Consider the following 13,624-nt stretch of genomic DNA (forward strand, 5'->3'; position numbering starts at 1 on the left):
TTGTGCTATTTCGCTGTTATTGTCGAACAAAAGCACATCCTCAAATTTGGTGATTGCCGCCCCAATAAAACCGGATTAATTCTTCAGCTTGCAAACCAGAAGAAAATAAACAGGACAAACAGCACAAAATGACTATAATACATACATCGACACTTCGGCTGCACAAAAATAAGAAAATAAACTTTGCAAACAAACCTCGTTGCAGCATTGTAAAATTTGCATAACGCCCGTGATAATCTGCACAAATTAACGTCAAATGGGGGAGAGGGGGGCGGTGGCGAGGTTGTTGAATGGAGAATGATAAAATGAATGTAAAAGAAAACGTGATCTATGGTTATTTATTTGTTGTTCGTAAATAAAAAATTATTTAATAGAAGAAGAAGAAAAACGACAACGTAAAAAATTATATAATGGTCGTGGTAAAACAATTTTGAAAAGATGGAAAACGGTTCGATTATAAACTGCAAAAATTGTACAATAGATAGATAATAATAATAGTGAATTTTAAATAATTGCACTTTGAAAAATTTTTCATACCAACCGTTGTCCAATTGCATATGATAGATGCAAGCAAGTATTTCGTGTTTTTGAAATTTCAAATCATCAGTGTTAGTAGAAGAGATCATCGAAATTCAGCAACTATGCAATTATTGTAAGCATTCTAATTGAATAGAAGCTGCATATTTTTTATCCATTGCATAAATTGTCGTTACACTTCTCCAAAAATTGTCGAAGTGACGGTTTTTTTCAAATTTTTCTCAGAAAAAGACTAAAATGAATGAAAAATTAAATTTCAATAAACAAATTGATGAAAATTTAAATTCAGTTAAAACAAAAGAAAAACCCTCGTCAATTTGGCACCCAACACTATGCGCTTCTTATCCTTTTCGTCCAATTCGTCACCTTTCCTGGATTTGGATCTTTTGAATAGCGGAGTTATTTGCGATTTGAGCAATTTCCTTTTGACTACCTGAAATCAAAACAGAACAAAAAAAATTACCATACACCCAACGAGCACATCCTGCGCAAAGCAGTGCGTATGTAAATTTTCATATGACGCGAAGAAAAGAAAAGCAAATTTTCTTGAACCTGACCTGATTGACAAAAACACGAAGACTTCTCGATTTGATGGCCATCGCTAAATCGAGCCAAGTCCAATTTTGATTGTTGTATTCAATGAGCGGAAAAGTGAGATCAAAATTTTTAAAATTGTCAATATAGCTGCTCTTGATACCCTGTAAAAATTTACAATATACATTATAGAATTGGAGCAATATTGTAAAGAATATTTCATCATCATCATCATCAAAAAAGAAGATGATATACTTTACCTTATAAGTAACATTCATCGGCACCTCGTTGACCCGAATGTTGAAGAAAAATTTATTCTTCGCCGCTCGTGACTGAAGACGTTGAATAAGGTGAAAAATTCAAAAAGAAAAATATGCAAATGATCAAGTCATTTTTACTTTCATCAAGTCTAAGTAGCTGCCGGATTCTTGGGTTAGCCATCGTTTTCTGGGCAAAAGCGACTGTTGGACAAGTTTCAGCTGCACAACAACAACAACAACAACATAAAATGCGCCGATTTCGTGTATGCAAATTTTTGATTACCTTGAAACGACTTTTTCGCTTCTTCGACGACGATCTGCCGTCTTTTTCGGAAGTTGAGCCGTGCTGGTCGTCGCTTCGATTCGGAAAGAAGAAGTTCATCATGGCGTTGAAAAATGAATAAGTCAACATGACGTGCATCGGTCGGACGGTCACTTCGAAATGTTCCAAAACTGATATTCCTCCAACTGGATGATAAATAAACAAATAAACAACAACAACAACAACAACAACAATGAATTGTGTGATAAGTCTCACACACACACACAACCTGGAGCTAATTCACGGCACATTATACTAACGGCCGGTTTGCGCACGTTTTCGTTCTGTGATTTCATTTGCAAAACTTCCTTTAAAAAGGAAATTTATAATTCAATTTAAACAAAAATTAAAATTTACCTTGAACGGCGAATTGGGCAACATGTTGAGTATTTTTATTTTGGAAATTTCCAAAACATGCTCTCCAGAATCGTTGATACGTGACACTTTTGTATAACTAAAAATTACACAAATATTGTACAATGGAAAATTCAAAATAAAACAACAACAATAATAATAATAATACAGAAATTTCTGCAACTGTATCTCAGCTAAACCAAGTTGTCCATTTGCTTCGGTCAAGTACCATTGAACTTCTTGGAGACTGACTTCGAACCGTCTAGCAACGGCCGATTGCAAATCTATATCCGGATGTTAATTTGAAAACAACAAATATTGTTGTTTGAAAATTTAAAATTTTTTACCACTTCGCTCCCGATTGCCAAGAGGACGACGACTACGGTGCAATTGTTTCTCTTTGAGACAACTGAAAAAAAAGTTGACATACAAAAAGATGGATAAATTTCAACATGTAACAACAACAACAACAACAACAACACTTACAAAACAATTGAAAGTCAATTCAAATTACCTGATTGCCATGTGCAGATCGTCGCTTTTGGCGGCCAACAACTCTTTGCTTTCTTCCAACAATTTCTCCAACAGAGCAAATCTTTCTTCGAACCTGTACTTGTTGTTGAAGTAAACAAATAAACAAACAAACAAACAAACAAAAGAACAAACTTGTCATTGTCAAGCATGTGTTGCATGCAGTGGTAGAGTTCCAGCTCGCGAGCTTTGTTTTTGGCTATGAGAAGGCGCGCTTCGTTTTGCAAGACCAAAATGTTGGAACGCAGCCGTTCACGGCCGAGCAGTTGAACTTCGAATCGAAATTTTTGCAACTTTTCCGCACTTTTCTACGAGAAATTGAAATTGATTTTTTCCAAAAAAAAAAAAGAAAACAAACAGACCTTCTTCTGCGGATCGACGTAAAGTATCAAATTGTTCACAATATCCAAAATCATATAATACTGAGACTGAAAAGTGAAAAAAAAAACAAAAATCGAAAGTCCAACTCAATTCAAATAAAAACACGTACAGAACTTGTGTAAATGGTCAGCGTCGGGTGGATTACTGTAACACAGTCGGCCGGATCGTATTCACTTTCTTTGTGATTGTTTTCCAGCTGAACAACAACAACAACAACATTATTGAATTAGATTTAAAAAAAAATTTCAATACCACCCAACAGTATTAATGTTTATTCGACAACTCACTTTGACTAGAAATTTTTCCAATTCGGCCGCGTCGAAATTTTCGCTGAAACTCGAAATGCGCACTTCACAACTGCACCGGGATATGATTCGCTGCAATTTGCCGCCTTGCATCGCACTTTCTAAATATTTCAACCAATCAAAATCGACCGTCCATAAGTCGTCAACTGACCACTATACCGGGAATAACGCCGCCGGCCGAATGGGCTTCGTCAATTACACGCTGGACGACAACGTCGAACGCGTTCTTGGCGCAGTTGACGTTCTCCTGCACCAGTTCTTTGGTCAGCCATTGGATCTGGTCGGCCCGTCGGGTTGGCACGTCGCCTGCTTCGGCATTCGACCGCCGGTCGAAGTCCACGTCGTCGCCGTCGTCGTCGTCGTCGTCGGGGTGGAGCAACGGCACGCGGCCGACGCTACACCTCAAATCGCCGACGCTACGGTGCCAGTCGTCCGTCGGCGACGGCGGACTGACCAGAGAGCCCAGAGAACGGCACTTGCCGGGCGCCGGCGACGGTTCACAACAAGCATCCGACGACGACAAGGACGAAGACGAGGACGACGACGACGAGGATGAAGACGAAGAAAGTCGACTATAAGAACAACGAACGGCCGGCTCGTCGTCGAGCACAGACAAGGAAAGGGCGGTGTCGGCGCCACACGACGACGATGGCGACCGACCCCAGTTTCCTGCGGTCGAATGGCAACTCTCCTGCTCGTCACCGTCGACGGTGGCGTAATACTGCATGCCGCTGAGCGTGGCTATCAGTGTGCTCTTGTCCAACAGTTGGCTGCCCCTCCAGGCCGGCCGGTGTTTGCGCAGGGTGAGCTTGCCGTGCGCCGCCGTGCACAACAAATAACCGCTGCTGTTGCAGCCGCGCAACGCCACTTGCACATTCACCAGTTCAACTGTGCACGATCAAAAAAAGACAGTGTGACAAAAAAAATCAAGCAATTAATTTGCATACCTTGCCATTTGGTGAAAACAACGTCCGAATCACTGGACATGCCCACGCCAACTAGATCGTCAGTTTTGGAATCTGCATTCTGAAACGGAAAGGAAAATTATCAAAAATTAACAACAACAACAACAACAACAACAACAACTGCACCTCTTCACAATAAGCGACGGATTTGAGATTGGATTCAGTGATCAATTGTTGAAGCATTTCACTTTCCATATTGCTCGGCGGAGTGACAATCTCCGTCGGATCCACGTCGACTGAACCTTCAAACTTGGGCTGTTTGAACAAAAAGAAAAAGAAGAAGAAAATTATACAAATTAAAAATTTCACTTCAAATAAACCTACCATTTCTCTGCTGCCAGTCAGAAGCGGCTTCGTTGCTTGAGTTGACAAGTTTCGTCGAAGAGTCTAAACAAATAAAGAAAAAATCACTCAATTATTATTATTATCAGTTGAAAACAGCAACAACAACAACAACAACAACAACAACAACAACAATGACAAAGAAACAAATATTGGAAAACAAAAAAAATTGTACCTGCGATTTTTGTACGTTATCGTATATCCACAGTACGATATCTCGGTTGTATTCGGTCCAAATGCCGCGCACGTTGTACACGGAAACTTTGTGAGTCATCGCCTGAAAATGCAAATCGACAACTGGTCGCGTTTGTTGTTTGGCCAAATGACGAAAAAGCTTTTGACGACACAAAACTCACCGGATTGTCTCTTTTCAACGCTGTCAGCTCACGAAAATAGGCAAGTCTGAAAGAAAAGAACACCAAACAGTTAGTTGTCATCGAATTTGAACAATTCAATTATTCAAGACTGACTTTTCGACGCCGATCAAAAACGACTTTCGTTCTTCAATTTCTTCGAGCTGAAATGGAAAATCGAAAAGAAAAAAAATCAAGAATCCACATTCCCAATATTATCACATAAATGTGAACAAATGGATAGTTTAAAGGCGTGCTGTTCTTAAAAATGATCGACTGACAGACCTTGCAGTTGGAGAATACGTGCACGTCGACTTGCTTGGCTTCGGCGTCGGTGAAGTCGGTGGCGATTTTCATCCGCTTACGCCGGCGGAGGTTGGGCGTCGACGGTGAGCTTTCGAAGTGCAATTGAAAAGCCGTATGAAAGCGTAACGCTTCACAAGTCAACCGGACCCCTTTGTTGGTGGAAAACGACGGCCGGTAGGTGACGAAAAATTTCGGAAATTTTATCAAAAACACAACACTTCTGCAACAACAACAACAACAACACGGCTTCAAATTTCAATTGCAATCTCATTTGTATACTGTACTTGTAATGACGACTGAGCTGAGCCCGAGGCGCGCGGATGTTCTTGTACAGGGGACCTCGTCGAATTGGCCGGTTGATTGCCGAAATGGTATTCTACAAAACCAAAAGTTGAGAACAACAAAGTTGAACATCAAAAAAGTACATATATATAACCCGCAGTCTAGCCAACCAACGGAAAGTGTTGGTGTAAAATTGAGCTTCGGGTAGGCATTCTTCGCCTTGCACGTCAATTACCAGAGAGATGTTCAAGTGACTGGAACGAAATTGCCTGTACGAATCGTGCGGCTGATCGTCCGTTCGATTGGGCAACTTATTCGGTGCGCACAGTACGACCGCGTAATGGTTGTTCGGATTTCCGCAACAAATCCAATCCATTCTCATTCTGTCAAAAGAGAAGCAAGCAAATGAATATATGTATGTTCGATTCAAGCAAAGAAAAAATATTTCCCCAACATCATTTTGCATTTTGGAACGTGAAGAAGCTGACAATCGTCGTATTTGGATGCGGTCCGAACGCTCATGTCGAAATCGCACTTCAGCATTACAACGCCTGTGAAAATTCATTTGACAAACCAACAAAGACAAACAGAGACAAACAAACCATTCGTCCATTCCAAGATCAACTGATCCCAAGTGCATTCCAATCTCTCGGTGCCGTTGTACGGATCAGCACTGGCCAAGATTGAAGTTACAACTTGTCCACAACGAACCCTGAGACGACCGTGAAGCAACAGACGTATCCGATCCCAGAACGGTAGCCGGGGACTTGGATCCAACGACGGTCTGTTCACCAATTCCCAACAGGCGCTGATCATCGACAAACACGGATCCCAGCACGGGCCGTATGTCCATCGCAATTCACCTATCACTGAAGAAAAAACCAAATTGATTGAACGTCAGTCGTATTTCATTTTTAAAACATTACCCGTGTTCAAATCGTAAAAATACTTCAACAAAGCTAGAAAATGACGCAACGTGACGTCGCCAAATTTGTGACCAACGACAAAATTGAACTCCTGTTCACCTGTTGAACAAACAAAATTAGTTTATTAATTGAATATTTCAACATTAAAATGTATACTATTTTCGTCGCCTTTCATTTCACATCCGATCAATTTTCCACGTATGGAACAATCACTGATATCCAAATATGGCAACGGATAATCCCGCATGCGGGCGAACAGCTTGTCAAAATGGAAATCAACATACCGGCCGAACAAAATTCCAAAACTTGGATTCCACGGCCACGGACTGAAAAAACAATTTTTTTTAAAAAGAGCATCCCAAATATACATGTTCACCAATATTCATTCAAATTGAATCAACCTGTCCGCATCCAGTGTGCGAATTTCGCTGCTCAACTTTTCGGAACCGAACAGACCAGAGTCGGCAATTACGACCAAATCGACAAAATCCACATACCAAGTGAACAAGCCTGTTCGACTCGGCTTGCCGTTGTAAAGTGTATTCGACCTCTGGATGTATATGGATGCATTTTTACGCTGCAAACCCATGTACAATTCATGTTCATCCGATTCTGAAGATTGCGAATAATTAATTATTGAAGAAATTTCAATAAAACTAACAATCAATACTCGGATAAAATGGTGAAGCAACGTTTCTCCTGGCAAGTCGACGTTTTAAAATCGCGTGACGACGGTGCGCTTCGCAGCACTCGTCCATCATCAGCTGAAATGAAATGAAATATTATACGAAATTTAAAAATGCTCAGTTTCATTTACCATATAATTGTCGTTCAATTTCACTTCAAAAGGATCATCGCACAATTCTAAACTAAAACTCTGAAACAGAATTTAAATTCAATTTATTATAAATAACAACAACAAATATATATATATATATACCTGAATCTTGATGTGCCAATCACTGAAAAGCACTGTTCCAGTGGGATTGTTGAAGTGCAACGATCGTAGCCATTTCCAAGTATTACAAATCTGAATAAATAAATGATAAATATCACAATTGGAATTCAAATTCAAATTTGAAAGTTTCAATATTGCCTGTTGATGCATTGCAGCAAAACGGTAACCATAAGGGAAAACAACAGACAATGTAGAAACTGAAACAATAATTATAATAATAATAATAATAATTCGAAAAGAAATAAAAATGTTACTTTTCCAAATCCAACATGAATTGGTCTTTGTCTGCAAAGATTCGTTCGACTGACGGATCAATACGAACGGCTCATAGTTTGCTCTCTTTTCAACATTAACATCCTGGTATAATTTTCATTAAAAAAAGAACAAAAATAAAAAAACCAATATTAAGATGCATTTCTAATTTGAACGTGCGCACATACTTTGAACAGGAAGATTGGATGATTGTCGCAAATTATCGAAACGCTGCACGTTTCAAATTGGGGCACATCATCCAGATATGCAATTTTCAAAGTTGAAAAATTAAACTGCAATCTGAGCGAACGAAATTATTTCAAATTAAAAAACAAAATTCAATGTGAAAATTTTTATCATTTATCATCATTACTCGTGTTGTTCGGGAAAACTGAATTGGACGCAAAGGCCGTTGTCGAATAGCAAAGCGATTTCAAAAGAATTCCAATATTCAAAAAAATCACCGCCCTTGTTCTCCTTTTTCTGCTTCCACTTTTGCTTGTTATTCTTCTGTCGATGATTAGCATTGTCTGAATATTTAAAAAAAAATTAAAACTTAAAATTTGCAAAAACAAACAAACTACTGTTATTGACGAATGCGCAAAACGCGTTGGCACTTTTGTAAACGTTCAAGAAAATCATGTGCAACACTGGACTCCAATTCAAGCGCACGTTCCGCTCTACAGTAACGGCGACACGCTGCAATTCAACAACAGTACAGTAAGAAAAGATTTCACCAAACGTCTTCACCACTCTACCTTTTGTTGTCGATTTAGAAAAAATGAAAATCCGAACAAGCAGCTTTCGTGCTTGTTTTTCACGCGCATCGAATCCAATTCAACCTGTCAACAAATATAGATGCTTTTTTTTCCTTTTGAAAGTGTAAAATTAAAAAATTGCGACACATACGTTGGTTGACGGTGACGGAATTTCCATATAGCCGCTTTTCAGCGTGTCCGCAGAGCAGTGGAAACTTTGCTGCTGCGTGTTGTCGCTGTTGGTGGAAAATTTGACACGCTCGGCAACGATGTAACCACAAACTGTAATAAACAACACACACAAACTGTACTAATTGTGGAAATTCCCATCTCGTCCCGCCAAAATTGCTACTCACGTTCCACGTCGAAGCAGGGGATGAAAATTTTCAAATATTCCACCGACAAATCCCAAGACGAGAACCAACTGGTCAACAATTGGCCGGAACCTTTCGAATGGGATTCATTTTCGAATGACGCCGGAAGCTGGTCCACAAGACGCCAAAGTGCCCAAATCCAAGCTTGCCTGTATTCCAAGTCGACTGCTTTGAAAACTGCGCGACATTTGTAACGGTCGCCGTCTTTGTTCAGCTGAATTAAAAAGGAACACGAAATATGAAATATGAAAAGGAAAAAACAAATTTTCTTCTCACTTCGATCAAACTGCCGCCAAATGTTGAACAATTACCCCAGACGTGGGTTTTTGGCGTTGAACGACTGGCGGACAAATTACCGTCGTACCCAAAGCTGAAGTCCATGTAGAACGAATGAAATCCAATTTCAATTCTGAAAACAGTCAATTTTTCAATATAAAACAAAGCAGACAAAAATTCCAAACAGTCAAATTTTTGGAAAAAATTATTATTCACTTTGAATTTCTCCGCTTTGAGAGAAAAGCTTTGGCAAGCATAAATTGAATATTCACATTATCCGGCATGTGCAAAAGCACCGTGCAATTGCGAATATTCACCGAACGCAACCGGGAAAAGTTTTTCTTTTCCCACTTCGACGTCTGTCCAAACGCTGTCCTTAACGTCTTGCGAATTTTCAAACCGACCAACCACCACTGGATTAAACTGTTGTACGCGAAAATTGCGCGCACATCTTCCGTCAACAAACTGGATCCAAATTTTTCCACACTTCCACCACGTGCCTAATTCAATTTTTCAATCAATTATTTAAATTATTTTGTACTCTTTTTTTTTTTTTCAAATTCACAACCACCATCAACTTACAGTACTAGAACACCATTCAAGTCGTCGAACTTGCAATTTCACACTTCTGGGCAATATGCCTTTCAATACCAAATCACAACACTGAATCAAATAAGAAACGTTTTCGTTTGGCTTTGTTTTTTTACAACTAGCTTTCATGATTTCCAATTTCAGCAAACTGAAATCAGTTGAACGAATATTAATGGAAAAAAATTGTTTTTTTTTTCAAATTATCATTTCAAAACATGCTTACACAAATAACAAAATAAAAATTTTTTTTAAACAAGAAAATTACTTAAAGTCTTCAGAATAAAATTGCAACAACATGTTGCACACATTGATATCCAAGTTCGTTTCCAACACTTGTCGATACAGCGCACTGAGATTGTCAGAACCGGTTTTTCCCGCCGATTTTGTCATGCCACGTAAACGACCGCACAACAGTACGATACAGTCTACAAATTTGAAATAAAAAGAACAAAAACAAAAGAAAATAAAGTAAACTTGCAAAAATTACCGTATGAAAACGACGCTAACGGGTTGCAAAAATCAAATTGAATATGCTTGAAGAAAAAATAAAAACTTTTTTTTACATTATCAAATGGAATAAAAATGAACAAATTTACATTCGGTAGAGCAATGTCGACACCTGAGACGAAGGAAAAATCCACACCGCTGGTCAGTGTGAACCAATCGAGCGGTGCCGAGATGGCGGAAAACGTGCTCGGACGACGCAACACTTTGAACGTTAACAATTTCAAACGACCATGGCGTGAACAATTACTGTTGGAAATGAAATTCAAATTTCAAAAAGTGCACAATTTCGATTTTCTCAAAATTCAATAAATGGAATAATTTACAAACAAACAAATGTGCTTGAATTTATTTATTTTTTTAAAAATAAAAATAATCATGCTATACACTCACGTGTCGCTTGTTTTCAGTGGATAAAGAACAACTCCTTCCACTGCTAGATGGACCAAAAAACCGGGAAACGTATCCAGCAGGGCAACGTTGAAAGAGTTCATCTCTACACCCACAGTCTAGAATGCAGAACAACAACAAATGCATAATTTGAACAATTTGAATCTGAACTTGAAAAACAGCACGTCTTACTTGGAAAGCTTGCAAAAGTGCTCGAACTGGCAGCCTGGCCCACTGAGAAGCGGGTCTGCGAGAATTGGGAAATTCTGCCGCGGCACCTTCAATGCGTACATAGCCAAAACAAAGCACCAGATTTTTATGAAATGCCAACAATTGGCTGCAAAATGAACCACACTTTGGGCTTATTTTCAACCATACTCTGTCCACTTCCTTTGAGAATAATTATTTTAATGTTTAATATATTTAACCAAAAATTCCACCCTTTACCATACAAATGGTGTGAAAACGGAATTTCAAACCTTCGACGTAGAAGAAACCGAAACGGTCAATGGAAATGCTACCGCAATTGAATGCTTTCGAAAATGCAAACAGAAATAGATTCGTTATTTGTCTACAAAGAAAATAATTTTTTCAATAATAAAAACAAAACACAAAAACAATTATCTCACCCTTTGATCGGTTTACAAAGTAGAATGAAACATATTAAAATTGCAAACCAATACCAAATACCCATTCGATAATTAATCTATAAATTGCTAATAGCACTTTGAACAACAATGCATGGAATGAGTGAACAATATGACATGTATCAAATAACAACATATTCATTTATTCATAACAAACAATTCAAACAAAAAATATTTCTTTATTATCAGTACAAATCAGCGTAAAATTTAATAATCGTAAATCGCTTCATAAAATATAAACATAATAATGAATAAACAAGTCGATCAAAAATTCTGACTGTAAAACAGTAAAAATGAGATTGTGCCGAGGCCAAGAATGAAGGAGAACAATTTCAGAGGTGTGTACTGAATTGCTGCACTCAGTTCGTGAGGCAAAATTTCAAAAGTGACAATGTAAAGGAATGTACCACACGCTACTCCTTGAAGAGCACCTGTGATAAGTTTTGCCACTTTGGAGCGCAAAGTTTCTGACAAGATCAAACCAATCAAACCGCCCATACATCCGGTGGCGGAAAATGCCAAACAAGATAAAACAATCATTAAATTGGACAAAGTGGGAAAAGAGACTAGACGCAAACCGAGGCTGAAGCCAACCAGTGATTTGTGAATGGACAGAGCGGTGAAAATTTGAACAGCCTGGGTCGAATCGTTGATCAATCCCAAAGCGAGACCTTCGAACAAAGCGTGCGTTGATAATGTGAGTAACATGAGAAGGGCTCGAAGTGCGGAATGAGACCACGGATCAACGTGAACTTCTTCGCCACTATCGGACACTAACGAATATCGCCTGCGTAATTTTCTCTCATCCAAAAGAGGTCTGTTTTCATCATCCGTCGTTTCCAGGGTTTCAACATTGTCAGTTACGTTGTCATAATGGAAATGGCTATTTCGTAAATAAAGTACCACTTGTTCGATGCATAAAATCAAACTGAAGCCAATAGCAGCAAAAAATTCTGCCAAGGGGAAACTGGACTGTTCTTCGAACAATTCATACAAAACGCCGTCTAAAACTTCACGAGTATCTGGCAATAAGTCTAAAATGCAAGTGCCCAAAAACACACCTCCACCAAAGCATGACAAAACACTGAAAATGTATGAGATAAAAAGTCGTCGGCTTGCAGAACTAGGCTGCAAAGCTAAACGACGAAACCACAGTGGAAGAATTGAACTGATAATAGTTAACAGAAGAAGACTGACAATAAGTATAATTTTCAATTTTTCCAAACTTGATGAGCTGTTTGCTTCATTTGTAATATCATTCAGCTGGTCGACAGCTTTTCCCAAAAGCAACATACTTCACAAGGCAAGAATGCGAGTACCATAAAATTTATACTGTGCCTTTACATTGGTAAAATAAAAACATAATATTTTTTAAATTCAAATTCTACAATTCGGCACAGACAAACCGAACAGAGAAAACTGAGTTAAATACAGAAAGACGGTAGTACTGTAGTTAAAAATTTTAAAGATTAATTCTGTAATTTTTACAAAAATATTGTTTTTCTCTTGTTGATTATGAAAAATAATATGCCAGTTATTAATATAAAATATAATTTTAATTTTCTTTTAGATAATGGAATTTAATAAAATTACATGAAAAAAACAAGCTCCAAATTATTTGTTTAAGTGCAGTAAAGATTTGAAACAAAAACCTGAAAATTAATTTAAAAAATTTTTCAATGCAGAACTTTATATTTTAAAATTTGCAACAAAAGCAGTGTGTTGTATTTTGATAACTGAATATTTTACTACAATATGAATTAAAAAAATAGCACTTCATGCGACATATTGAAATATACATAAATTGTTATAAAATTTCTAACAGTTTTTAATCACAGTCATAAATTAATTAATTTAAATATTATAAATTTTAATAATAAATTAAAATGGGATTTCACTTTAGGCATGATCTCATAAAAATTGTACAATACTCCAACTGTAGAATATTAAATTAATCATTTCAAAACGTTGCATATTTATATTTCTGAAAAACTTGTCATTATTGAATAAATGTTTCAATTTTTTATTTTTAAAGAATACTTTCTAAACTGACTAAATTACATAATTAATTAAATTTAATAATACTTATCAAGTTAATGTTTTATATTACATTAAATTCGGTAGCATCAAAATTCTGAATAATCTTTGTAAAAAATTGAAAACTTTCTTGCATAATAAAAAAACACTTTAAAAAATGTGTTTATTTCGAAAAAAATTATATATATATTATAACTGAAAAAATAAAATGCAATAAATAAAATAATAATTTGAATCAACATATGTAATACATTGATGAATACATTTGATATTTTGCTGCTTTTTACCAGTTAAACTTATACTTTTTTTGTATGACAAAGTGTGGCAAAAAACATCGCAAAATACGAATAATTACATCATTATCTCGTTTCGTTTCGGATATCGTTTTTATCGTACAAGGAAGTAAAACGTTGAACATCATTTTCAAAATATGTACTGT

At 37.3% G+C, this 13,624-nt stretch overlaps 1 protein-coding gene across 1 annotated transcript; it reads right to left on the minus strand.

The window, feature by feature from the left end:
* Positions 1-709: 709 nt before the first annotated feature.
* On the minus strand, positions 710-13,606 carry Tsp_10761 (putative JmjC domain-containing histone demethylation protein 2B). Its single transcript, XM_003373730.1, has 50 exons — positions 13,541-13,606; positions 13,259-13,282; positions 12,555-12,595; positions 11,435-12,340; positions 10,949-11,072; positions 10,694-10,891; positions 10,505-10,620; positions 10,204-10,360; positions 10,095-10,140; positions 9,873-10,032; positions 9,595-9,755; positions 9,313-9,516; positions 9,052-9,149; positions 8,723-8,954; positions 8,518-8,648; positions 8,190-8,307; positions 7,982-8,138; positions 7,797-7,908; positions 7,611-7,713; positions 7,339-7,553; positions 7,216-7,275; positions 7,069-7,162; positions 6,800-7,010; positions 6,555-6,724; positions 6,399-6,497; positions 6,071-6,341; positions 5,627-6,023; positions 5,433-5,566; positions 5,170-5,410; positions 5,002-5,048; positions 4,738-4,933; positions 4,510-4,576; positions 4,316-4,431; positions 4,172-4,250; positions 3,384-4,112; positions 3,207-3,325; positions 3,023-3,115; positions 2,901-2,966; positions 2,674-2,846; positions 2,522-2,614; positions 2,355-2,416; positions 2,177-2,291; positions 2,011-2,107; positions 1,883-1,961; positions 1,615-1,799; positions 1,470-1,550; positions 1,332-1,403; positions 1,095-1,235; positions 845-970; positions 710-769 (listed from the first exon to the last, which is right to left on the minus strand). Exons 1-50 carry the CDS (start codon positions 13,604-13,606, stop codon positions 710-712), a joined length of 7,842 nt encoding a protein of 2,613 aa, XP_003373778.1.
* Between the last annotated feature and the right edge of the window lie 18 nt (positions 13,607-13,624).

This window comes from Trichinella spiralis (assembly GCF_000181795.1).
Source record: "Trichinella spiralis strain ISS 195 chromosome Unknown Scfld6, whole genome shotgun sequence".
NCBI classification, from domain to species: domain Eukaryota; kingdom Metazoa; phylum Nematoda; class Enoplea; order Trichinellida; family Trichinellidae; genus Trichinella; species Trichinella spiralis.

Bases quoted from the DNA above. Each gene is read 5' to 3' on its own strand.
- Tsp_10761 (XM_003373730.1), bottom strand. From the start codon at position 13,606: ATGATGTTCAACGTTTTACTTCCTTGTACGATAAAAACGATATCCGAA. The intron at 10,892-10,948 runs GTAAAGGGTGGA...TTATTCTCAAAG, and splicing joins GTTTTCACACCATTTGTATG to GAAGTGGACAGAGTATGGTT. The intron at 4,577-4,737 runs GTGGATATACGA...TTATTTGTTTAG, and splicing joins TACAACCGAGATATCGTACT to ACTCTTCGACGAAACTTGTC.